Source organism: Acomys minous (assembly GCF_964271855.1).
Source record: "Acomys minous genome assembly, chromosome: 3".
Taxonomy (NCBI): Eukaryota; Metazoa; Chordata; class Mammalia; order Rodentia; family Muridae; genus Acomys; species Acomys minous.
The window spans coordinates 27304188-27327860 of NC_140485.1; the positions used below are offsets into that span (position 1 = coordinate 27304188).

Genomic DNA, 23673 nt, shown 5'->3' on the forward strand with positions numbered 1-23673 from the left:
CGCTGGACCACACCTTTGTGCCTGTCTCGAGAAGCTTCAGCAAAGGCGGCAGTTCGCTTTTGATTTCCCCTCGAGCTTGTTTTCTGCAAAGTCTCACTACCAACCACCCTAACGCACAACCTTACTTCTTCACCTAAGAACAATCCCTTCACTCACACACACGCAACTCTGTCCAACCAAGGCTGTTGACAGCTAATCCTAAACCGATTAAAATACCGGCACCTAATCCCCAGACCAGATAGGGCAAATGCTCCTAATCTTGGAAAACAGTCCAAATGATCTGGAACACGAAGCCTGTTTCACCAGGGTATTTGCATTTACCACTTCCTGGTGATCTGTATTCATTTTCTGCTAAGTCCATTCTGCTGTCGTAGTGACTAGCCCAGCAAAGCAAGTGCCCAATGGGCGAAAGTCTTGAGAAGCTGCTGTTCCCCATCAGCTTTAACAGTAATGGATCTACATCTGACCTCTGGGCCACAAATGATAGGTGCAGAAGTCGTCACAGGGCGAGGTACCACCCTGAGCCTTGCACAGCACCATGGTGGAGCCAGCGATGTTGTTGTGAAAACTCCTTTCAATCAGGTGAGAGGGCATTTGGGAAGAGACTTGAAGACGTCCGGAAGCAAGAGACAGCTGAAAAACTCGGAGTGGAGGAGACAAATCTGGTTCTTTGCTTCAATAATTGGTAAACGTCTCATTCCACATTCCCAGCCGCAAAGCATTAGGGGAAAATAGGTGATTCAAGCGTACACTGAAGTTTAAAGTTCTTGCAATGAAAATCTTACTAGTGTTTAGTGGAAGGCAATGCTAAGCAGCTCATAACCGGACTGGAAGATCGAGGGTTGGGAACTTGATCTTTGGTTAACCCCACATAGTATCCACCACCCCCTGAAAAGCTCCACCGTGTTTCCTGCATCTGCTCTGTCCCCAGGTGTCCTGCTGTGGGCCTGTTTCTTGGACCAGCCGCTGCCACTCTAGGTTGCCCTCTCTCTCAGAGTCTACTTGTAGCCGCTTGCTCTACATCCTTCTCCATGTGGGGGCCTCTGCAATCTGCTGTCTCCTATTGTCTAGGACAGTGGTAGAAAGGGTCTGGGGCAAAGCACATGGGGTAAGTGGGCAAGGGCTGCAAAGTGGGGCAAAGAAACCTGTAAGATCGGGAACAGGGAGCAAAGAGAAAAGCGGGGACCTATCCATGCATTGTTACTTGCTCTGACTTTTCTCACCACCAAACTCCCTGCAGATCCAGATGCCCTCAGTGCTGTGTGCCCACCTGTTTGGCAGCTCTGACTGTCCAGTACTCAGTGGCTCTGGGGCCGTGTATCGAGTATGTGCAGGAACTGCCACCTTCCACCTGCTGCAGGCTGTGCTCCTAGTCCGCCTCCACTCCCCCGCCAGCCCTCGGGCACAGCTGCATAACAGGTTTGTGTAATTTTTAAATAGGGATGGGACAGGGGGAGTAGACACAGGATGGCTAAAGCACTGTAAAGAGACAGAAAACAAGTTTATAAATCTCTGTGCTCTAAACTGAAAGTTAACAATGGTTATATGCAAACCTTCAGTAAAGTGTAGTGTTGCTCTGATGTGACTTTGGTATAGAACTTGGACTACAATGGGACTTGGGGCTGGTTCCACCTTGCCTGTACTACACCCACCTGCCATGCTTTTTTTTTTTTCTTTCTTTTTCCCTTTGCCTTTTCTCCTCAATCTGGTTTTCTCTCTACCCCCACTAAGTAGCTTCTGGAGCCTCAAGCTGTTGTTCCTGTTAGGTCTCTGTGCTGTTGCCTTCTGCATCCCCGATGAGCATCTCTTCCCAGGTACTCTTTTTCTTACACCCTGATCAGCAAGTATAGGCGACAACTTCCTACTTATTAACAGCTTCCTAGCCGGGCTTAAATAATAACACACACCTGTAATCCCAGCATTCAGGAGACTGGAGCAGGATTGAGAGCTTAAAACCTACTAGGCTACACGGGCTCTTAATCAAAAGGAGGGTGGGGGGATCGAGTGACCTATCATGACCAGCTAGAGCTAAAAGTTGCCCATGGTGCCTATCTTGCAGCCTGGCATTACATTGGCATCTGTGGAGGCTTCATATTCATCCTATTACAGCTGGTGCTTATCACAGCTTTTGCCCACTCCTGGAACAAGAATTGGTAAGGAGCATCTAACCGTAAAGGTTCCTTCCAAGGAGGTTGTCAGGTGTTAGGTACAGAAAGGCTAGACAAAGGCCATAGCAGGTACTGCTTCCATGGCCTCCCAATGAACAGTACCAAATGCTCAGGAAACCAGGATGAGGACATTCACTTGTAATCCCAGCACTGAGGAGGTGGGAACAGGAGAGCTAAGAGTTCAAGGCCAGAACAGGATACAGATCTCACAAAAACAACCCACAAGCAGGGTAGGAAGTTCCAGGTTAGCCTCTTTTAAAACAAAATGAAAACAAGCAATCAAGAATAGTGACAAAAGCTGGGCGGTGGTGGCACCCGCCTTTAATCCCAGCAGGTGGATCTCTGTGAGTTCGAGGCCAGCCTGGTCTACAAAGTGAGTCCAGGACAGCCAAGGCTACACAGAGAAAACCTGTCTTAAAAAAAAAAAAAGTAGCAAACAGCAGGGCATGGTGGCACACACCTTTAATCCCAGCACTAGGAAGGCAGAGGCAGGCAGATCTCTGTGAGTTCGAGGCAGCCTAGTCTGCAAAGGGAGTCCAGAACAGCCAAGGCTACACAGACAGACCCTGTCCAAAAAAAAAAAAAAAAAAGGAAGAAACAAGCAAAGGTGACAAAAGGCTGGAGAGATGGCTCAAAGGTTAAGAACACTGCTTTTCCAAAGGTCCTGAGTTCAATTCCCAGCAACCATCTATAATGAAATCTGTTGCCCTCTTCTGGCGTGCAGGCATACATGCTGGCAAAACACTGTATATGCCATAAATAAATAAAAGTGAAAATAAAATAAGTATTTAAAAAAATGGTGACAAATACCCATAATCTCAACACTCGGGACGCTGAGACAGGAGGGCTGCCAAAGGTTCAGGACCAATCTGAAATACAGTGAGTTCAAAGACAGTGAAGTATATGGTTGAGATCCTGTATCAAAGCAATCAATAAAAATCAACAATGTACTATGTGGCCCAGTGAGCTAACTAATCTGTGTCTGCGGGGGAGACAGGCAATAGTGCATAATGGGTTGGAGTTCTAAACCCTTAATCACCTCTCTTTAGGCAGACTGGCGCAGCCCAGGATTGTAACTGGTTCCTAGGTGTGTTACTGGCCACCCTAGGATTCTACAGTATGGCAGGTGTGGGAGCTGTGCTATTGTTCCACCACTACACACACCCTGATGGTTGCCTGCTCAACAAGATGTTACTCAGTCTGCACCTTTGCTTCTGTGGCCTCCTCTCTTTCCTCTCCATTGCACCTTGCATCCGCCTCAGTGGGTATATGGGTTTTAACATTGCACATTTGGGGGTAGTGTGTCCCTTTAGGAGATTGTAGCAAATGTCCTTAGCCTTCCCAGTCTCAACTATCTGAAGAATCTCTGCTGCTTCTCCCACTCTCCCCAAAGGATGGGGGAAGATAGAAGCGCAGGTGGAGGTAGAAAGTAGAGAAAATTCACTGTCAACTAACTACACCTCTTCTCCCTAGAGCACCCAAACTCTGGCCTTCTGCAAGCCTCTGTCATCAGCTGCTACATCATGTACCTGACCTTCTCTGCACTCTCCAGCCGTCCCCCAGACACAAGTGAGGACCCAGACTACCAGTGCTGGTTCTGAGGACCTTTTTGTTCCTGCTAAATATCCAGCTTTGTTCTTAACCCTGTTCTGTCCCCCTCCACAGTAACCTTTCAAGGACAGAATCGCACCTTGTGCCTGCCTGGCCAGAATAAACCGGAACCACAAACACCAGCTACCTCGGCAGCAGTGCTGAGTGCAGGCATCATGTATACATGTGTGCTTTTTGCTTGGTAAGTAAAGGTGCCAACGGGAAGTGTGAGCGGATGCCCAGACCTCAGTGAAGGAGAACGTCCAGGGCTGTGTTTTATTTAAACTGTAGAGCAAGTCTAGAACCAGAAAAGCTCCCTACGAACAGGGACAATTTCTAAGAATAGCACTTTGTCAGATGATCTGTATGAGATGACGGGGGCAGGGGAGAATGTCTTGAGTTTAAAATTCACACTTTAGGGGCCTCTGGGCACACAATACCCTCTTGGAAGGATACCAAAACGGACTATTTTGCAGTAAATGTTACCAATCTTTCTTATTTAGCCCAAAATTAAAAACTCTTTCTTTCACAGCAATGAGGCTTCCTATCTGGCCGAGTTGTTCGGACCCTTGTGGATCATCAAGGTTTACAATTATGAGTTCCAGGTGAGCAAGAGCTCGAAGGCCCCAGCGTCCCTCCCCCAGAACAGAGACACGCATCCTACCAACCTCCACCCAGAATGCTCAGATTCTAGCTATTTCCTTTTATTGAGTACCCACAATGTGCTAGGCACTGTGCTAGATTCTTTACATACATAATATCGTTTAATTTAATCCTCACAACAACCCTGTGAGGTAGGTATTTGCTCCATTTCACAAATGGAGGAATTGAGGCACAAAAGATTAAACATCTTACCAAAGTTTGCATAGCCAGTTATATGCTGGAGCAAGAATTTGAACCCAGGTGTGCCTCCACGTCTTACACCAGGCCAATGTTCTCAAAGGGAAAATTGTCTAAATTAGTACCCTCACACTGCCTTCAGCCACTTCAAAACACGCTGCCTTGTTTTACAGAAGCCCTCACTCTGTTTCTGCTGCCCCAAAACAGTCGGACCAGAGGATGGTGAGTCAAGTGAGCAATCTAAGAAATGGTTGAGCCCTGTTAAGTGCCAGAGCCCTCAAGAGCACTCCTAGGAGTTGGGGGGAGGGAAGTGTTAGCAGCCCTGCTGCTCACCAGCACTTCTCTCTAGGGCAAGGCGGCAGAGCCAGGCCAGCTGACCAGGAGACCTCTCCAGCCGCTCAGGGGCAGAGCCAGCGCCTGTCCTACAGCTACTCTGCCTTCCACTTCACCTTCTTCCTTGCTTCACTCTATGTCATGGTTACCCTTACCAACTGGTTCAGGTAGGATGGAGGCAGACACAGGACGCTCTCCCAAAAGCCTAGATATTTTAAGGAAACAATTTAAGGCCATTCCAAAAGTTTTCAGGAGAGACAAAGATGTGCATGGTTGGGGTGTGGGGAGCAGGGAAGTCCAAAAGCTACAGCCCGCATCCTCTCTAACCAGCCTTCAACTTCACAGCTACGAGGGAGCAGAACTGGAGAAGACCTTCACTAAGGGAAGCTGGGCTACCTTCTGGGTCAAAGTTGCTTCATGCTGGGCCTGTGTACTCCTCTATCTGGGGCTGTTCCTAGCACCACTCTGTTAGTTCCTCATTCAAAATCACCTCCTCCCTGTATCGTCAGCCCACACTGCCATCCATCGCATGGGTACTACCAACACTGGCTCCCCATGTATAGTAACAAACTGGGAGACCCTGTAGATTTTGTTCCTAATCTTCCTTAGCTCCAGGAAACATCCAGCTGGGCTCAGGACCTCAAGGACAAGTGAGCAGTTACAACCGCTCAAGGCTCAATGCTCCACTATCTAAACTGAAAGAAGTGACCAAACTAGAGTCTTCATTCAAGCTAAAGAGTCTAACTCCCCAGCCAGTACCTCGGGAGCCTTAGCTGATCCCAGCAGTGTGGCATGAGCCCCTTCCTGCCTCCTGAGCTGGAGCTAGGGGCCGGCAAAGACCAACAGAGAGTGAAGGTTTGGGTCTGCTCTTGGCAATCAAAAGGAAACAAGTGGTTTGGCCCTGGGCAAAGGGATGGAAGCAGCCCAGAACCACCAAACAAACCAGGTCACAGGAAGAACGGGGCAGAGGCTACCACAGGTTTCAATCCTGATCTTCAGGTCAAAGGAGACAGAAGACAGAAACCAGCTTCATCCCATGAGGAATGACAGAACAGAAGAGAATGTGACCATGTGAGAGCAGCTGACCACCAGAAGTTGGTGAGCAGCAGGATTTTCTTTTTTTTCTTTCTTTTCTTTTTTTTTTTCCTTTTGGCCAACTTTCAAGCAAACAAAGAATGAGGAACAGAGACTTAACTTGGGCGTTAGATCCTTCCCTTCTCGTGGCACTCAATACCACCCTAGGGATGGCTGGCGTTCAAAGTCTGAGTGGGGGATAAAAATCACAGAAAAGAAGTCTATAGTTCTTAGAGGGCTCCTGTACCACACAACTGGAGTGCTTTTCTGGTTGCCATAGTAAAATAAAGGCCTCTTCCGTGATATTCCCCTTATGAGGTCTACAAATCCATAATCGATTAGGTGCCTAAAAGAACTCTCCCCTTTTAGTGGGAAAGGGCAGTCACTCCTCCGTCCCCACCCCCCAATCCCCAGTCAAACCAGGCGCTCAAGGAATTACAAAGCTACTTTTAATACTTTGGGGTGTGCCCCACAGGAATAAAAAACACTGGGAAGGGGTAACCCCCTCACCCCCAGGAGTGGCCCAGGGGGAGAGAGGCTACCTGAGGGGAAGGAAGCACAAAAGGAACCCGCTGCAGACGCAGGGCAAAGGGGAGGCCATCGGTGCTGGGCCCTGTGAGCACTACAGGAAGAAACTCGAGCATGGTGGGACTGCTCCAGGCACACAGGCGGAGGGCAAGAGGGTTGGACACGAAGCCACAAAGCTACTTGGGTTCCTCCTTCTTCTCGTTTGCCTTTTTCTGCTTCTGCTGCATGATCTCCGAGTCCCTGGGGGTAGAGATGATGGGGCACTGGGAGGTACCAGAGGGCAAAAAGGACAAGATGCAGGGGGGATGAAGGGTACAGAGGATAAGATGGAAGTGGATGGGACAAAGTTCAGCATATGGCTGCTACCTTCCCACCCTAGGAGAACAAGAGGAATAGCGCTAAGGTTCAAAAGGCAGTCTCCACCTGGCTCTTGCCCAAGGGGTCAGAAGTCTAGCCACTCAGGCCCAAGGCTTTCTATCCTGTACTAAGTACCACACCCAACGGCACCAGTAACAAAAGTGGGGAGTAGGGAGGAGATACAAGCAGCCAGGAGGGCCAAAAAGTACTGGGCTGTCAAAACAACTGTACTTGATATTCGAAGCTCCTTGCCCTTGTCCGTAAGGTCACAACCCCGGCACTCAGAAATCTGCCTGCGGACCGGGACCCGCCCCAGTCCCTTCCTGTACAACTATGACCTAACAATTTAGAATGGGGAGGAAATAAAACACTAGAGGAAGCCATGAACTCTGCCCCTCACACCTAATCCAGACTCGAGTTATCTTTCATGGTACACCCCCCTCGGACTAACCCAGGTCCTTCCCGTCCCGTCCAGTCTCGTCCTTTCCCCTCCCTGGGGCTACCTCTGCTTGCGGGCGGCAGCAGAAAGCCCATCATCTCGGCGCTTTCCCTTAACCGAGTCGCTCTGCTTCTTCATGTTCTTCTGGCGGGCGAGCTCTCGCTGGTTACCGCCTAAGAAGGAAAGGTAGAAAAAGTGAGACGCCGGGGTCTCTTCCACGCACACACCAGCGCCCCTCCTCCCGCCAACTGGGAACCAACTGTCCCCCCGCCGCCGCGCCGACCCCATCGCGGGGCTTCGGCCGCCGGGGTGTGGCAGCCGCCACGGGGCAGGTTAACTTGGGGGTGCGGGAGGGACGGTGCGGTCGAAGCTTGCGGGCAGCGCGCGTCAAGTTTGGGGCGGCGAGGGGGCCCAGACAGCTGGTGCGGCGTGTGGGGAGCCCCCGGGGCCTCAGGGGCCACGCGCTGGGGCCCACCGCCCGGGACACCCCGCTTCGCCGGCGCAGAAAGCCGCCGGCGGCCCGCGCCCAACACAGGGGTCTCGGCAAGTGGCGGCGTGCGGAGGGTTGCGCTTCCGGCTGGGCGGGAGGCAGCTGGAGAGCGCCCCGCGAAGAACCTTCCGCCGGGGAAGCCGTGAGGACGCACACGCCGGCGCTCGGCCGCGCGGCGAGAGGGAAGGGAAAGAAAGGGAGAGTGAGGAAAAAGGTCCCAGCACTCACGGGTCATGGCGACGGCAGCGGCTCCGACCTGCCTCCTCTGCGTCCCCTCGTTCGGGCCGACGTTACAGGCCCCGCCCCCTCCGCGCGACGCCACCAAGTCGTCTTCTTCCTCCCGCCCCTTCACGCCCGGGCGCCAGCGCTCATTGGGCGGAGGGAAACACGTGGAGTGCGGTGCCACGCGCCAGTCCCGGAGGGCGAAGAGCCGAGCTCCGCGGGCGGAGCGCCTGGCACGGGGGCGGGGCTTCCCGGGAGCGCTGGGTCCGGCCCGTAGAAACTAGGCCGGGTCACGTGGGCGGCGGGGTGGAGGGGTGCGGCGGCTGGCGATGTGGCGTTCCGGCGGGGCCCCGAACACGTGACCGGGCAAAGTGACCTCATGTGGGACAGTTTAGGGTAGTGACAAAGTCGCCCTGAAGGGACGCGGTGGCGGAGAGGGGAGGAGGAGGTGAGGGCGGGATTTCCTAGGTTCTAGAGCTAAACTTAGTGTCCCATCCCCCACCCCCCCTCCTCCCCAAGCCTCTTGGCCGGACACTTGCCACAGTTCATCTGAAAACATAAACAATTAGGAAAACCCTCTCCGCCTTCACCGTCCCTAGTCGCAGCCACTTTTAGAGTGTCCTAAAGTGATTCTGCAGTCATCTCCCAAGAGCTTGAGCCCAGTACTGCATGCACGTCTCCACCACGGAGCTGCCCTTCCAGACTGCCCGCAGAAATGTTGTGCCTTGGGGGTGATGAAGCACACCCAAATCTTGTGGAGTTACTTCGAGAACTGAGATTCGGGAAGGTTCATGTTATGTCTGCATCTCTATAGACCGGTTCTGCATTGTAACCTCTCCCCCCCAAACGTCACATCTGGTTCGTACGAGAAATCAGACGGGTAACTAAAATTCATAACTCATTTTCAGTTGCTATATCACGGATTCGGCCCCTGTAGACCGGATTAGTTAAACCTCCTTTCCCATCCCAGGACCAAGACAACCTGAATTCTGCTAAACTATAATGAAACAACCTCAACATAGGTCAGAACAATAGGATTAGCTTCCTGCTGCCCAGGCACAAGACAACCTGAGTTAAGGCTTTTTTTTTTTTTTTCCTTCACTAAGCAGCTGAATTCAGGTCCCTCTTGAGCCAGGTGTGATGGTGCACGCCTTTAATCCCAGCACTCAGGAGGCAGAGGCAGGTGGATCACCATGAATTCGAGGTCAGCCTGGTCTACAAAAGAAGTTGGGGACAGCCAAGACTACAAGAGAAACCATGTCTTGAAAAACAGGGAGGTAGGGAGAGAGATTCCTTTCACAGGGGTCACCTAAGACCATTGGAAAACATATCTACAGTTCATAACTAGCAAAATTACAGTTATGAAGTGCCAATGAAAATCCGATGGTTGGGGTCACCACAACATAAGGAACTGTATTAAAAGGCTGCAGCATTAAGGAGGTTGAGAAGCACTGCTGTAAAGTCTATAAAGTAAGGCATGTCCTTTGTTCTGTGAGTTGCTGTTGCATCTACGATCCCGGCTTCTCCAGTGCTGCAGGTGGCCAGCATTGCTAAAGGATCTTTCCCTGAAATCTGTCTCAGACCATGCCAGAACCTTCCCAGCATGGTACTAAGGCAAGCACGAAGAGAACGAGGCTCTCACCCACATATCTTGTGGAGACACTGTCTTTATTTTTGCTGCTGTGCTTCATACCCTAATCTAACCCTGGCCCGTGACCTTCCAGGCAATTCTCCTGTCCCCGCCTCCTGTCTCATTGTCTCTGATTACAGATGTGCACCATCACATGCAGCTTTTTACGTGGGTTTCAGGGATTGGACGCAGGCCATTGTCTTTACCTACTGAGCCATCATCCCAACCTGGAATAGGTACTTTTAAAAAAACAACTTCCAGCCAGGCGTGGTTGTGCACGCCTTTAATCCCAGCATTCGGGAGGCAGAGGCAGGTGGATCGCTGTGAGTTCAAGGCCAGCCTGGTCTACAAAGCGAGTCCAGGACAGCCAAGGCTACACAGAGAAACCCTGTCTCGAAAAACCAAAAAAAAAAAAACAAAAACAAAAAACAAAAAAAAACTTCCATTTTATTTATTTATTTACTGTCTACAATACTCCCCTCCAAAAACGGATTCAATTCCCTGAACAAAGGAAGAATAGTTACAAAATAACTGATGGCAGAACTATCAACCCGCTGTCATAAAAATGCAGATGTGGCCAGGCGTGGTGGCGCACGCCTTTAATCCCAGCACTCGGGAGGCAGAGGCAGGTGGATTGCTGTGAGTTCAAGGCCAGCCTGGTCTACAAAGTGAGTCCAGGACAGCCAAGGCTACACAGAGAAACCCTGTCTTGAAAAAACAAAAAATAAAATAAATAAATAATTTTAAAAAGCAGATGTGATGTGCATCTGTAATTCTACCACTTCTACAGGAAGAAGGGAGGTAGAGAAAGGAGAATATTCTGCAAGTTCGTGGACCAGTTATCCTGGAATACAAAGCAACCCAACAGAAACAATGGCAGACTCTGCCTTAGTAAGGTAAAAGGCTGAAAGTTGTCCTCTGAAGACGCACACATACAGTGGTAGAGGAAATGAATTACAAATAAATGAATGAGCCAGAGGTCATGGCGCACGCCTTTAATCCCAGCACTCGGGAGGCGGAGGCAGGTGGATCGCTCTGCCTCCCGAGTGCTGGGATTAAAGGCGTGCGCCACCGCCACCACCCAGCCAAACATTTATTTTTAAGAGATAAATAAAAATGAAACCCAAACAAAACTAAAAACAGTAGAAGGCAAAACAACCACCATAGAAATCATCCAAGCCTGTGTTACCAGATAACTAGGAGGCTGAGGCAGGAACATTGCCAGCTCAAAATTTACATGTGGTGAAGCATGAGGCCAAGCCAGCCAGGCAGCTTAATGAGACCTGTCCTAAAGCGCGGGAAGAAGGCTTGGCCTGTAGCTCTGGGCTAGAGTAGTTGACTAGCATGCATGTGGCCATAGGTTCAGTGCCCCCTGGGAAAAGAAAAGAAAAGAAAAGGACACCTAACCAGGCATGGTGGTGCATACCTTTAATCCCAGCACTTAGGAGGCAGAGGCAAGTGGATCTCTGTGAGTTTGAGGCCAGCCTGGTCTACAGAGCGAGTCCAGGACAGCCAAAGCTAACACAGAGAGACCCTGTCTCAAAAAACAAATCAAAACAAAAAACTAAAACCAAGCCAAACAAGCAACAAAACAAAATGAAACCTACGCAACAAAACTGTCTATAAGCCTGGTGTGATGGGGAACACTCGGCCCATGGGAGGCAGAGGCAGTCAGATCAATGTGTTTGAGGCCAGCCTTGTCTACAGGCTAGCCAGAGCTACATGAGACCCTATATCAATGAAAAATTCATGGACTACCATGTGATATTCACATTCATGTGTATATTGGGCTTATTTCATTTTGGTGTTTCAAAGTTTTCTTTATATCTTTCATTTAAAATTAATACAATTGGCTAGGCACAGTGGTACATGTCTTTAATCAGAGGTCAACTGCTGAAAATTCTACACCCATGGCATGATGCATGTTCATATACACAATAAATAACTGTAATTTTAAATATGCTATAAAAGGGAAAGGAGATTTCCCTCTCCACTTTATATATGTGTGTGTATATAGATATATGCAAATTGATTGTGGCAATTGCTTTAAAGAAAAACCAGATTCTATGCAAGAGTGATATTCAAAATATTTCCCAGGGTGCACAGCATAAGCACTGACCCATCAAAACAGATATTAGTTTTGTTTTGTTTTGTTTTGTTTTTTGAGACAGGGTTTCTCTAGGTCACAGCGGCTGTTCTGGACTCACTTTGTAGACCAGGCTGGCCTCTCACTCACAGAGATCTGCCTGCCTCTGCATCCCAAGTGCTGGGATTAAAGGTGTGCGCCACCATGCTTGGCTTTTCAGTATAATCTGAATGAAGGCTGAACCATTTTACTAGTCCTGGCATGAAGTATCTGGACACAATGGCTGCTTCTGTGCAGGGAATAAACTTGTGGGTCAGTGAAGTCACTCATGTTGTGCTTAAGACAAAAAGTTGGAGAATTGGCACAGCCAAGGAAGGGAAGGAGGACACTTCAGAAGAGGAACAGCATGTGAGGGCCCTAGGGCTCTGCCCTCAGGCCATCTGTCCCATCCAGAGTCATGCTTAGTGAGTAGGTAATAAGTTGCCTATGAAACTAGGTCAAGGAGGTGGTGAGGGCAATAATGACACAACGACAGCAGGGTTCATCAGGACAAGACTATGCAGAGTCACAGGAGGAAACAGGTTCATAAAAGCAAGGGAGCATGTTCCCATAAAAAAAAAAAAATGTCATAAAAATGAAAATGCCGTTACAGTAGGGAAGAGAAGAGAGCCACCTGACAAGTATGGTAGTAACCCTGTAGAGGGGAGGGGGAGGGGAAATAGCAGCTTCACAGTGTCTTCAGGGAGCCAAGTATGGTGGTGGTTTATGCCTGTAACCTCAGCACTCTGGAGGATGACGCAGGAAAATCTGGAGTTCAAGAGCAGGCTCGGCTACATAGTAAGAACCTGTTTCAAAACAAAAGAAATCAGGCATGGTGGTGTACAACTTTAATCTCAACTCTAGGGTGGTAGAGGCAGGCAGATTTCTATGAGTTTGGGTCTAGCCTGTGTTTATGTAGAAGTTCCAGGCCAGCTGGGTGTGGTGGCACAAGCCTTTGATCCCAGTACTCGGGAGGCAGACAGCAGGCAGATCTCTGTGAGTTCGAGGCCAGTCTAGTTTACAAAAGCAATCTGGTCTACAAAAGTGAGTCCAGGACAGCCAGGACTATTACACAGAAAAACCCTGTCTCAAAAAACCTTATTAAAGCCGGGCGTGGTGGCACACACCTTTAATCCCAGCACTCGGGAGGCAGAGGCAAGCGGATCGCTGTAAGTTTGAGGCCAATCTGGTCTACAAAGTGAGTCCAGGACACAGCCAAGGCTAACACAGAAAGACCCTGTCTCGAAAAAAAAAAAACTTATTAAAAAAAAAATTCCAGGCCAGCAGGAATTACACAAAAGACCCTGTCTCAAAAAGAAAAAGATAGAAAGAAAAAAACAGGAAAAAAGAAAAAAGAAGAAAAGAAAGCAAAGAAAGAAGAAAGAAACAAAGGAAAAGGAGTAAAACAAAGAAAAAAATACTGATTGGGTAAGAAGACCATATCTATTTTTGTTTGTTTGTTTTTGTTTTTCAAGACAGCTTTTCTCTGTGTAGCCTTGACTGTCCTGGACTCGCTTTGTAGACCAGGCTGGCCTCAAACTCACAAAGATCCACCTGTCTCTGCCTCCCGAGTGCTGGGATTAAAGGCGTGCACCATCACACCGGCTTTAAAATGCATGTTATTTTACGTGTATGAATGTTTTAGCTGGATGTATGCTTACCACGTGATTGCTGGATGCCTGGAATTATAATTACAGGCAGCTGTAAGACATAAGATGTATGTTGACATTAAAACCTGGAGCCTCTGCAAAGTTATGCCTGCAATCACAACGATCACAACACTGGATGTGCTGGTGCTGGTGACCCACAACTATAATCCAAGTACTGAGGAGGCAAAGACAGGAGCATCTCTGAGTTCCAGGTCTACAAATCGAGTTCCAAGACAGGCAGGGTTACACAGAGATACATGTCTAAAAACAAATAAGTTAATTAGTTAATTAGACCATGTCTTCAAAAACAAAATGGATGCATGCACTACTAGACCAGTTTAAAAAGCACTGACTTTTCCAGCCTGGCCTTCCTGCGTGTTCTATTCTTGCTTTACTTATTTATTAGTTTAATTGTTTTGAAATGAAGTTATCACTGTGTTGCCCAGATTGGTCTTGAATTACAGGATACAAACCTTTCCTAATAATGTGTGTGTGTGTGTGTGTGTGTGTTTGTGTGTGTGTTCTGGAAAAACCAAACCAAGGGCTTCATGCATGCCAGGCCAGCACTCTACCCATGAGCTGGATCCCAGGGCCCTAGTCTCTCTTTTGAGCTTACATTAGGAAACTCCTATAAAAGGTCCCACCTATCATCTAAGAAAAGAAAGCCCAGGCTATTGACTTTTCAAATTGGTAAGCTAGGTGTGATCCAAGCCTTTAGTTCCAGCATTTGGGAGGCAGAAACAGGCAGATCCCTGAGTTTGAGGCTAGCCTTGTCTACAGAGTGAGTTCCAGGCAGCCAGGGCTATACAGAGAAACCCTGTATCTTAAAAAAAGAGGATGGAGCTGTGGGTGGGGCATGGTGGTGCACGCCTTTAATCCCAGCACTCGGGAGGCAGAGGCAGGCAGATCCCTGAGTTTGTGGCCAGCCTGGTCCACAAAGTGAGTCCAGGACAGTGAAGGCTACACAGAGAAACCCTGTCTCAAAAATAAATAAATGTTTTTTTAAAAAAGGAGGAGGGCTGGAGAGATGGCTCAGCAATTAAGAGCACTGGCTGTTCATCCAAAGGTCATGAGTTCAATTCCCAGCAACCACATGGTGGCTCATGACCATCTGTAATGAGATCTGGTGCCCTTGTCTATCTGATGCTCTCTTCTGTCTTGCAGGCATACATGCAACAGGTGCTTATATACATAAATAAATATGTCTTTTTAAAAACCACTCATACATAGAAGATTAAAAAAATAAATTAAAGGTGCTGGAGAGATAACTCAGTGCTTAAGAGCGCTGGCTGCTCTTCCAGAGGACCTGAGTTCAATTCCCAGCACCCACATGGCTGCTCATGACTGTCTGTAACTCCAGTTCCAGAGGATCTGGACACCCTCACACAGACACAGGCAAGCAAAACACCAATGCATATGAAATAAAAAGAAAAAATTATAAAAGGGAATGGCTCACTAAAATAAATAACTGGGGGCTGGAGAGATGGCTCAGTGGTTAAGAGCGCTGCCTACTCTTCCAGAGGTCCTGAGTTCAATTCCTAGCAATCACATGGTGGCTCACAACCATCTATAATGTGATCTGATGCCCTCTTCTGCAGATAAAGCACTCATATGCAATAAATAAAATAAATAAATCTTAAAAAAATAAAATAAATAACCGGAAAAAAAAAAGGAGAAGGAAGAGGAGGAGGAGAAAAGAAGAAAAGGAAAGAAAGAGAGTTACAACTGCTTATCAAATTAGTAAATATTAGTAAACTGTCTTCCATAGAGACAGAATGGCCTGCCAGGGCCAGCCTGGTCTACAGAGCGAGTCTAGGACAGCCAAGGCTACACAGAGAAACCTTGTCTCAAAAAACAAAAAAATGAAAACCAACCAACCAAACAAGAACCTCCCCCCCCAAAAAAAAGAAAGAAAGAAAGAAAAAAAGAAAGAAAAAAAGAAAAGAAACAGAATGGCCCAAAAGATAGGTAAACATATCTGTGGTTGCTGTTGGCACCTTGTTGCAAAGATTTTAAAATCAACATTACTATGATGTAGTGTTCAGTGAGTTTTGACAACTTATTTGAGGTTAAGGGCATTAAGATAGATCAGGTTGAAATATATATATATATATTTAACACACACACACACACACACACACACACACACACACACACTTTTTTTTTTTTAATGGAGATCCAGGTTAGGACAAAGGAAATAAGGGATTCGGAGAAACAGCCAAATCCTGACACGTAGAGACAGGAAGCGCTGGTCTGAGATTTATCCTGGGGTCTCAGTGCAACACGGTCTGTAGCCCCAAGATGCCTACACATTGAATGAAATCCTGTTCAAAACGAACAAACAAGCATGAGGGGGAAGAAGCTTCTGAAAGAGCCCGCTGCCAGGTTAGCCACTTTCACTTATGTTTATTAGGCCACAAAGTGACATCTGGGATTGAGTTGTGGCTTTCTGCCCTACAATTTATTTTTCTTTTATTTTGCCACCAACTACGCCCCACATCCCCACCCACCAATAGGCGAGGCTCCAGTCCCAGACAGCCAGACTTCCACATCTGCCGAGGCACCCACCCACCCACCTGGCCTTACAGCCTCTCCAAGTCCCAGTTAGAAACTGGATTGGGATCCATCTCAGCAGATGCAGACGCGGTGGAGAAAGAAAAGCGCTGCACTGGTCCCTCTTGGGGTCTGCCAGCCTCTGGTCGCCTAGGTACTTGGAGGCCTTGGAGGCATAAGTGACTCAATCTGCCTACCAACCAGTCTCGATCTCCCTCCCCTGTGCGACTGAAACCCTCAAGTGGTTTCAGGTTCAGCTTCTGCTTACAGATCCAGATTCTGAATCCAGAGTGGGGAAACTGAGGTAGAACAAGGGATTCTAGGAGGTGGGTCAGGCCCTGGTGGTAGCCCCTTTCTCCTCAGACCTGGATAGTTCTTTGAAAGGCTCAATACTGCCCAAGGCAAACGAAGAAGAAAACACTTGGGTGCTGGCAGCGTGAGTAAGTGAGTGAGTGAGTGAGTGAGTGAGTGAGTGTGTGTGTGTGTGTGTGTGTGTGTGTGTGTGTGTGTGTGTGTGTGTGTGTGTGTGTGCAAGGTACCGCCCAGCAGTCCCGGGGAAACTTTGGGGCGGTGCCAGGGGGTGGAGTCGTGCTGGAGGGCGGGGTAGAGCCGGAGGGCGGGAGTGCCAGCCTAGGCTTGCACGGCAGAGGTGGCGGTGGTGGCCCTCGCCTGTGGTCTCGATTCTGCTTGCGACTTTGGCACTATGGAGGGGACCCAGGAAGCTTCGAGTGGGAAAATGCGGCTCCTCTTCACCCCTGCTGCTCGGACCAGCCTCCTAATGCTGAGGCTCAACGAGGCGGCGCTGCGGGCACTGCAAGAGTGTCAGCAGCAACAGGTGCGGTTGGTCCCCAGCCTCTTCTTCCCATCCCGACGAACCGGACCTCGGCCTCCCTCCGGAGACGGAGACTGGAGAAGGGACTGGGGAGGTGCGGGCTTCCGCAGGTTCCAGCCTCCCTCCCGCCCCACCTCTCCAAGTGAAGCCCACCAGGCAGGTGTTCCCCAGAACTCCCCAGTCCTGGGGACTTTGCTTCCTTTGTGCTTAGCTGGTGCTTGGGCTCTTCCCGCAGGTACGGCCAGTGATCGCTTTCCAAGGCCACCGAGGGGTAAGTGCGGGCGGGATGTGTGAGGGAGGTTGTGGGTGAAGGCAGCATAAGCGTGGGCTCCGGGAAGGTGTGTTCTGGGCCTGAGCTTGTTAGTGGTCATGGTCTGAGGAAGTTACGAGAACTGAACCCTAAGAGGCTGTGGGGCTGATGGTGCTGTGGTCCCAGAAGGCTGTGCAGTCTGAGCCTCTTGGGGGAACTCTGCCCAGCTGCACCTGGTGTGCTAACAAGCCCCTTGGGATCTGTCTTCAGTCTTAGACGTGGCGGGAGGAGAGGCACGGGCAGCAGGAGGAGGAGGGACCGACTGAACTGAGCTCACCGTTTCCTTCTACCCCAGTATCTAAGGCTCCCAGGCCCAGGGTGGTCCTGCCTTTTCTCCTTCATAGTATCCCAGTGTGGCCAAGAGGGCACTAGTGGTGGCTTGGACCTTGTGTACCAACGCTTAGGCAGGTAAGGGAAAACAGACAACAGGTAAGAGTTTTCAGAAAACGCCAAGAAGCCGGGCGGTGGTGGCGCACGCCTTTAATCCCAGCACTTGGGAGGCAGAGGCAGGCGGATCGCTGTTAAGTTCAAGGCCAGCCTGGTCTACAAAGTGAGTCCAGGACAGCCAAGGCTACACAGAGAAACCTTGTCTTGAAAGAAAAAAAAAAGCCAGAAAACGCAAAGAAGTGTTCAAAAGATCTCCAACCCATTTTTCTGTTGTTTTTCACACTCTTCTTTCCAGAACTGGGTCTAACTGTCTCCACTGCCTGGGCCCACTTAGAGAGCGACTCACTATTTGGGCGGCCATGGATACTATCCCAGCTCCACTGTTAGCTCAGGAACACCTGACTGAAGACACCAGAGAGCCGGACAGTTGGCAGGACACAGGAGATGAGCCCGAAGGCCATCCTCAGATGGCACTAGAAGAGGTGAGCTCAGAAACAGCAGGAACTCAGCTTAAGGTGAGGCACTAAGGTCCAGGTAGCTAAGTGTTCCTACCACTTCCCCGACAGATGTCTGACCCATTGGCAAGCAACCATGGACAGTCACTCCCAGGGTCTTCCAGTGAGCCCGTGGCAGCATGGGAAGAGAGGTACTGGGACAGGCTGGGTCTGCTCTCCACTCTTCCATGCTGTAGTAAGATATAGGTCCATCTCTCACCCTGGTCTTTCCCATTCCTTCCAAAATTCCTAGGAACCACAGCTATCTTCCAAACAGAGAACCTGACCAGCCACTGCCTTCCCCTGCTAGCCAGAAACGCCTGGACAAGGTAAGCAAGGACTCTCTTCTCTTTTTAGAGACTGGATCTCACTGTACAGCCCCGGCACGCCTAGAGCTCCTTATTGAGAACACACCTGTCCCTGCTTCCTAAGCACTGAGACATCCAGAGAGAGAGAGAGGCAGGAGCTTTTCAGAGAGTAGTTTAAAGGGCTGAGTGTAGCTTGATTGATACAGCACTGGTATAGCATAAAATCTGGCACATGCCTATAATCTCAGAGGGTATCCAGAGACAGGAGGCTATTCTCTGCTACATAGAATCATGAGTTCAAAGCCAGCCTGGTCTACTTACCTTGTCTCAAACAAACAAGACAAAAAAAAAAAGCTGAGAAGGTGGCTTATCAAGTAAGTGCATTTATGGCACACTTATTTGATAAGCACAGGGATTGGACTGAGTCTGAGTCCCCAGTGCTTATGTAAAAGCTAGGCAACACTGGGGGAATGGAACCTGGCCAGCAAGCCTAGGAAAGGCAGAGCTTTAGGCTTAGTGAGAGACCTTAAGAGAATAAAACAAGGGCTGGAGAGATGGCTCAGTGGTTAAGAGCACTGCCTGCTCTTTGAAAGGTTCTGAGTTCAATTCCCAGCAACCACATAGTGGCTCACAACCATCTATAGTGAGATCTGGTGCCCTCTTCTGGCCTGCTGATTCACACGCAGGCAGAACACTGTATACAAAATAAATTTGAAAAAGACAGAAGGTGTGTGTAGCAGGGTGTGATGATCCACGCCTTTGATCCCAGCACTGAGAGAGGCAGAGGGTGGCTCTTTGTGAGTTGTGGCCAGTATGATCTACACAGCAGTCCAGGACAGCCAGGAATACACAAAGAAACCCTGTCTCAAAAAATCAACCAACCTGGGCATGGTGGTATCTGCCTTTAATCCCAGCACACAGGAGGCAGAGGCAGGAGGATCTGTTAGTTCAAGGTCAGCCTGGTCTACAAAGTGAGTCAAGACAGTCAAGGCTACACAGAGAAACCCTGTCTTGAAACCCCCCCCCCCAAAAAAAAAAGCCCCAGAGAATAAAGCAGGGGCTGGAGAGATAGCTTAGTGGTTAAGAGTACTGTCTCTTCCAGAGGTCCTGAGTTCAATTCCCAGTAACCACATGGTGGCTCACATCTATACTGGGATCTGATGCCATTTCTGGCATGCAGGTCTACATGGATAGAGCACTCATACACATATAATCTTTATTTTATTTATTTTTAAATTATTTTTATTTATTTATTCATTTTTGGGCTTTTTGGGACAGGTTTCTTTCTCTATATTATCTTTGTAGACCAGGCTACCTTCGAACTCATAGCAATCTGCCTGCCTCTGCCTCAGGGACTGTGCGCCACCAGGCCTGGCTATGCAAGAATACTTTTAATTAGGCTAAAACTTAAATTTGGGAGCTGATGAAATAGCAGTTTCTGACAAAAGAGTTAAGACCCTCCTGCTTGCTATTCACATTACAGTTTTTGTTGTGTGTGTGTGTCTCAACAGAAACGTTCAGCACCCACAACCACTGAAGAACCAGAGGAAAAGAGGCTCAGAGCTCTGCCTCTAGCCCCAAGTCCACTACAAGGGCTATCGGATCAGGACGCACACGAGGGAGAAAACTGGGGGCCAGATGAAGATAGAGACTCCAGACTGGAGCAGAGTCTCTCGGTCCAAGCAGGTGAGCTAAGGAAAGGAGAGTAGAGAGCAGCGGGGAAAACCCATACAGTTAATCGTTTTCTTGCTTCCTTCCTAGCCTCTGAATCCCCAAGCCCTGAGGTACCAGATTATCTCCTGTGAGTTCCCCATACTTCCAATTTCATGCTCGTAAGCAGCCAAGGGCTTTCAGGGACAATGAAACTGAAGGTGTCACATCCCTGATAGGCAATACGGAGCCATCCACAACGCGGAGCAGCAACAGGCCTATGAGCAGGACTTTGAGATGGACTACGCTGAATACCGCACCCTGCATGCCCGCATAGGGGCTGCGAGCCAGAGGTTCACAGAGCTGGGGGCAGAGATCAAGAGACTCCAGCGAGGAACTCCAGAACACAAGGTAAAGGCAGGACGCTAGCCTTACTGGCCATCTCCTTACTGGCCACCCCCAAACACGGTTCTTTAGTGACTAGGCAAAGGGACAAGCTAACCTATTGTAATATTTGTAGAATGAAAACAGAAGTTACTCCCATTTCTTATTTTTCCCTTCCAGTTTTGACTCAGTGTTGATTTTGTTTCAGATGCTGGAGGAGAAGATAGTCCAGGAGTACAGAAAGTTCAGGAAGGTAAGACAGGCTTCGAACACAGCAGCGGGGAAAGTAGAAGCAGCCTTACTTTTTGACAAGGGTGCTTTTTCTCTGCAGCGCTATCCAAGCTACAGAGAAGAGAGGCACCGCTGTGAGTACCTGCACCAGAAACTGTCCCACATTAAAGGTCTCATCCTGGAATTTGAGGAAAAGAACAGGGGCAGCTGAAACTACTCAGAGGGCCCCTGAGCCCACAACAGCTCTGCTTTTCTGACTTTGACCCTTATGTCCATGGTGGCAAGCAGAGAGCCACTGTAGGTTTTTGCAGTTTGATTTTTGATGTTGCCAGTGGGCAGTATCAAGTCTCCTCAGCTATGCCCAGGAAGGAGACTAGGAAAGTAGGAGATACCTGGTTTTTAAATATTTGTTTTTCTTTTATGTACATTGGTGTTTGACTGCATGTGAGGGTGTCAGCTCCCACGGAATAGGAGTCACAGACAGGTGTGAGCCGCCGTGTGGGTCCTCTGGAAGGGCAGCCGCTGAGCCACCTCTCCAGCTTCTTCAACTTTACTTAATGTAAATCATCTTCAGAGAAGTGACACCTTAAGATTAGAGAAATAAGCAAGCTCAGTTGAGGCACCTTGCAGGAAATGAGAATTTCTGGTGATGGAACTTACTGGACTTCCAGCATACCTAGATGTAAGGGAAAGGCTTGGTGTTACTCATGTACTGTAACATGGCTGGAAAATAAAAACTAATTGCTTCTGTCTTGTGTGATCATTAGCTTCACCATCCAAGGCAGTGCTGTCTATCTGAACTACCTTTGAGGCTCTCTCAAAGACTGGAGAACGGGAGCCTCCAAGATCATGGTCATCTTTACTGTACCCATACACGCTCTACCACTACGCAACATTACCACCCCACCACCAACATCCGCTTTAAAAGCATTGTGGATGATCCAGAAATGCATTCTGTTGTCAGGCTCTACCAAAACCAGTGAGAAACAAGGGATTACAGTAAGATGTTTCACTCTGTTTAGAGCCACTTAGAATTAAGGCTATGTATCTAGAGTTATCCAGGGTTGAAAGCTACAATTATGGACAAGATTCTGACTTAGTTATAAAGAGGGCAATACTTTAATTTACTCAAAAGGAAACAGATCTCTGTAGGTTCTTGTTCTTGCCAGCGATGATACTGTTTCCCTGGAGGGAAGTTAATGGCTACACCCAAGGATTTGGGAGAGCTGCACCCAGGAGTGTCAACAATTCCTCAAACAACTTGGGTGGAACCTCAAACTGATGTCACTCACACAGGGCATTTTCTGGACAGAGACCAACCTTCGGGAGGTATGAACATGCAGAAAGCTCGGCTGCATGGCAAGGATAAACAGTATCCATCTTTAGGGCATGAATGAGGCCAGAAACAACTGTAATCTCAGGACCCAGGGAGAGAGGACTGTCATAAGTTCAAGGCCAGCTTGGGCTACAGAAGGAAACTAAAAAATTAAGAAGATTTAGAGATGGTAACTGGACCCAGTCAGTCTTAAGGTATGAGAATCAGCCTAACAGGTATTATGAAGCTTTAAAAAAAGTTCCAAGATCTTGGGCTGGGCGTGGTGGCTCACACCTTTAGTTCCAGCACTCGGGAGGCAGAGGCAGGCGGATCGCTTTGAGTTCCAGCCAGCCTGGCCTACAGAGAAACTCTATCTCAAAACAAAACAACAAAACAAATACTCTATATAGCTTAAGGTGCTAGCCTCAGCAGGCTCAGTGGCACAGGCCTGTAATCCCAGCACTCAGGGAGGCAGAGGTGGTGGATCTCTGGATTTGAGGACAGTCTGGTCTACAAAGCAGTCTAGGATAGCCAAGGCTAAACAGAGAAACCTGTCTCAAAAAACCAAAACAAACAAAAACAAAACAAACAAAAAAGATGCTAACCTCAAATCTGCTATGTAGCAAAGGATGACCTTGAACTTTGGATCTCTTGCCTACATCCCCCAAGTGTTGGGATTACAAGTGTGTCAACATGCCTGGCTTAGCTACAAGTATTGAACAGCATAAATCAAACATTTCCATCACCAAATAAAGCTCTACACTAACAGTTTAGAGACCCTGATTTTCCATTCCATGAGGGGAAAAAAACCAACAGTATAAAGGGGGCACATTTATTGTCACTGTTCCAAATGTACAAAAAAAATTAGAAAATAACCCCCCAACTCAATTCCCCCCACCCCCACAACATTCTTTCCCAACACAAATAATTTTCTCCCCAAACCACAAACAAACTGGTCCTGGTATTTTCATAAACAGTGCAGCTAAGAAACAGTTTAGAGAAACTTTAACAGGATTCAGAATATATCATTCTGTCCTTTCTGATGGTTTTGCCATCTCTGGTTTAAGAGTCCTTGTACAAAGTGGTGCATTTGGCTGTTGCTTTAAAGGTCCTCTTGTGCCTTTTTCTTCTTCTTGGGTTTTTCTTCTTGAATTATAGGGGGGTTTGTAGCTTCTCGTTGTAGGTAGCTAATAAAATCATTTAATTCACGGCCACCCTGGGGGAGAAAAATAAAAAGGCTATTTTAACTTTCTAAAGAACTCTAGGTAAAGTTGGGTGGTGGTGGTGGTGGTGCACTCCTTTAATGCCAGCACTCAGGAGGCAGAGGCAGGCAGATCTCTTGAGTTCGAGGCCAGCCTGGTCTATAAAGCAAATTCAGGACAGCCAAGGCTACACAGAGAAACTCTGTCTCAATCCTTGCTCCCCCCCCCCAAAAAAACCTCTAGATAAGGGCCAATGAGATGGCTTAGTGGAATTTGACCCCCAGATCCCAAATGGTAGGAGAGAACTGATTCCCCAAAGCTATCATCTGACTTCCACACACATACTCACTGCCACCAATAAATAAACAAAGAAAAATAAATACATAAAGTCAATGAAAGAACTAGGTATCAGGGCTGGAGAGATGGTCAGTGGTTAAGAACTTACTGCTTTCCCAGAGGACCCAGGTTCAATCCCTATAATGAACACGGAAGCTCACAACCATCTGTAACTGTAGTTCTGACACCCTCACAGAGAGAAACCACCAATGCACATTGAGTAAAA

General features: G+C 48.4%; 4 protein-coding genes across 6 annotated transcripts in view; 2 read left to right on the forward strand and 2 right to left on the reverse strand.

Annotated features, from left to right (window-relative positions):
• Positions 1 to 118: 118 nt before the first annotated feature.
• Positions 119 to 6504, forward strand: SERINC4 (serine incorporator 4). Its single transcript, XM_084774334.1, is given in 13 exon segments — positions 119 to 582; positions 932 to 1108; positions 1241 to 1419; positions 1735 to 1814; positions 2060 to 2153; positions 3218 to 3429; positions 3642 to 3737; positions 3834 to 3960; positions 4291 to 4363; positions 4772 to 4820; positions 4948 to 5098; positions 5277 to 5394; positions 5397 to 6504. Coding segments are annotated over 13 exon segments (1632 nt in total). The 5' UTR covers positions 119 to 450; the 3' UTR covers positions 5541 to 6504.
• A 59-nt stretch (positions 6505 to 6563) lies between these two features.
• SERF2 (small EDRK-rich factor 2) lies at positions 6564 to 8205 on the reverse strand. Its single transcript, XM_084774333.1, has 3 exons — positions 8048 to 8205; positions 7394 to 7502; positions 6564 to 6773 (listed from the first exon to the last, which is right to left on the reverse strand). Exons 1-3 carry the CDS (start codon positions 8052 to 8054, stop codon positions 6710 to 6712), a joined length of 180 nt encoding a protein of 59 aa, XP_084630459.1. The 5' UTR covers positions 8055 to 8205; the 3' UTR covers positions 6564 to 6709.
• Positions 8206 to 16628: 8423 nt separating this feature from the next.
• ELL3 (elongation factor for RNA polymerase II 3) lies at positions 16629 to 21344 on the forward strand. 3 transcript variants are annotated; one of them, XR_014777606.1, is made up of 11 exons: positions 16629 to 16833; positions 17066 to 17101; positions 17436 to 17548; positions 17823 to 18009; positions 18094 to 18173; positions 18275 to 18350; positions 19841 to 20015; positions 20091 to 20130; positions 20219 to 20390; positions 20572 to 21044; positions 21079 to 21344. XR_014777606.1 is itself a non-coding variant. In XM_084774326.1 (11 exons), the coding sequence occupies exons 1-11, from the start codon at positions 16702 to 16704 to the stop codon at positions 20803 to 20805; spliced, it is 1167 nt and encodes a 388-aa protein (XP_084630452.1). In that variant the 5' UTR covers positions 16629 to 16701; the 3' UTR covers positions 20806 to 21344. The 3 variants fall into 3 exon arrangements, 2 of the variants coding, with proteins under 2 accessions (XP_084630452.1, XP_084630451.1); XM_084774326.1 differs by having other exon boundaries at positions 20572 to 20616; positions 20695 to 21344; XM_084774325.1 differs by having other exon boundaries at positions 20572 to 21344.
• Positions 21345 to 21690: 346 nt separating this feature from the next.
• Positions 21691 to 23673, reverse strand: part of PDIA3 (protein disulfide isomerase family A member 3) — a 28652-nt gene continuing 26669 nt past the window's right edge. Inside the window, exon 13 of the mRNA XM_084774321.1 lies at positions 21691 to 23125. Coding sequence (XP_084630447.1) covers positions 23012 to 23125 — 114 coding nt within the window. The 3' untranslated portion in view covers positions 21691 to 23011. The remainder of the gene's footprint in view (positions 23126 to 23673) is intronic.

Bases quoted from the DNA above. Each gene is read 5' to 3' on its own strand.
- SERF2 (XM_084774333.1), bottom strand. The intron at 6,774-7,393 runs GTAGCCCCAGGG...CTCTACCCCCAG, and splicing joins GCTGCCGCCCGCAAGCAGAG to GGACTCGGAGATCATGCAGC.
- ELL3 (XM_084774325.1), top strand. From the start codon at position 16,702: ATGGAGGGGACCCAGGAAGCTTCGAGTGGGAAAATGCGGCTCCTCTTC. The intron at 18,010-18,093 runs GTGAGCTCAGAA...CTTCCCCGACAG, and splicing joins CTCAGATGGCACTAGAAGAG to ATGTCTGACCCATTGGCAAG. The intron at 20,016-20,090 runs GTGAGCTAAGGA...CTTCCTTCCTAG, and splicing joins GAGTCTCTCGGTCCAAGCAG to CCTCTGAATCCCCAAGCCCT.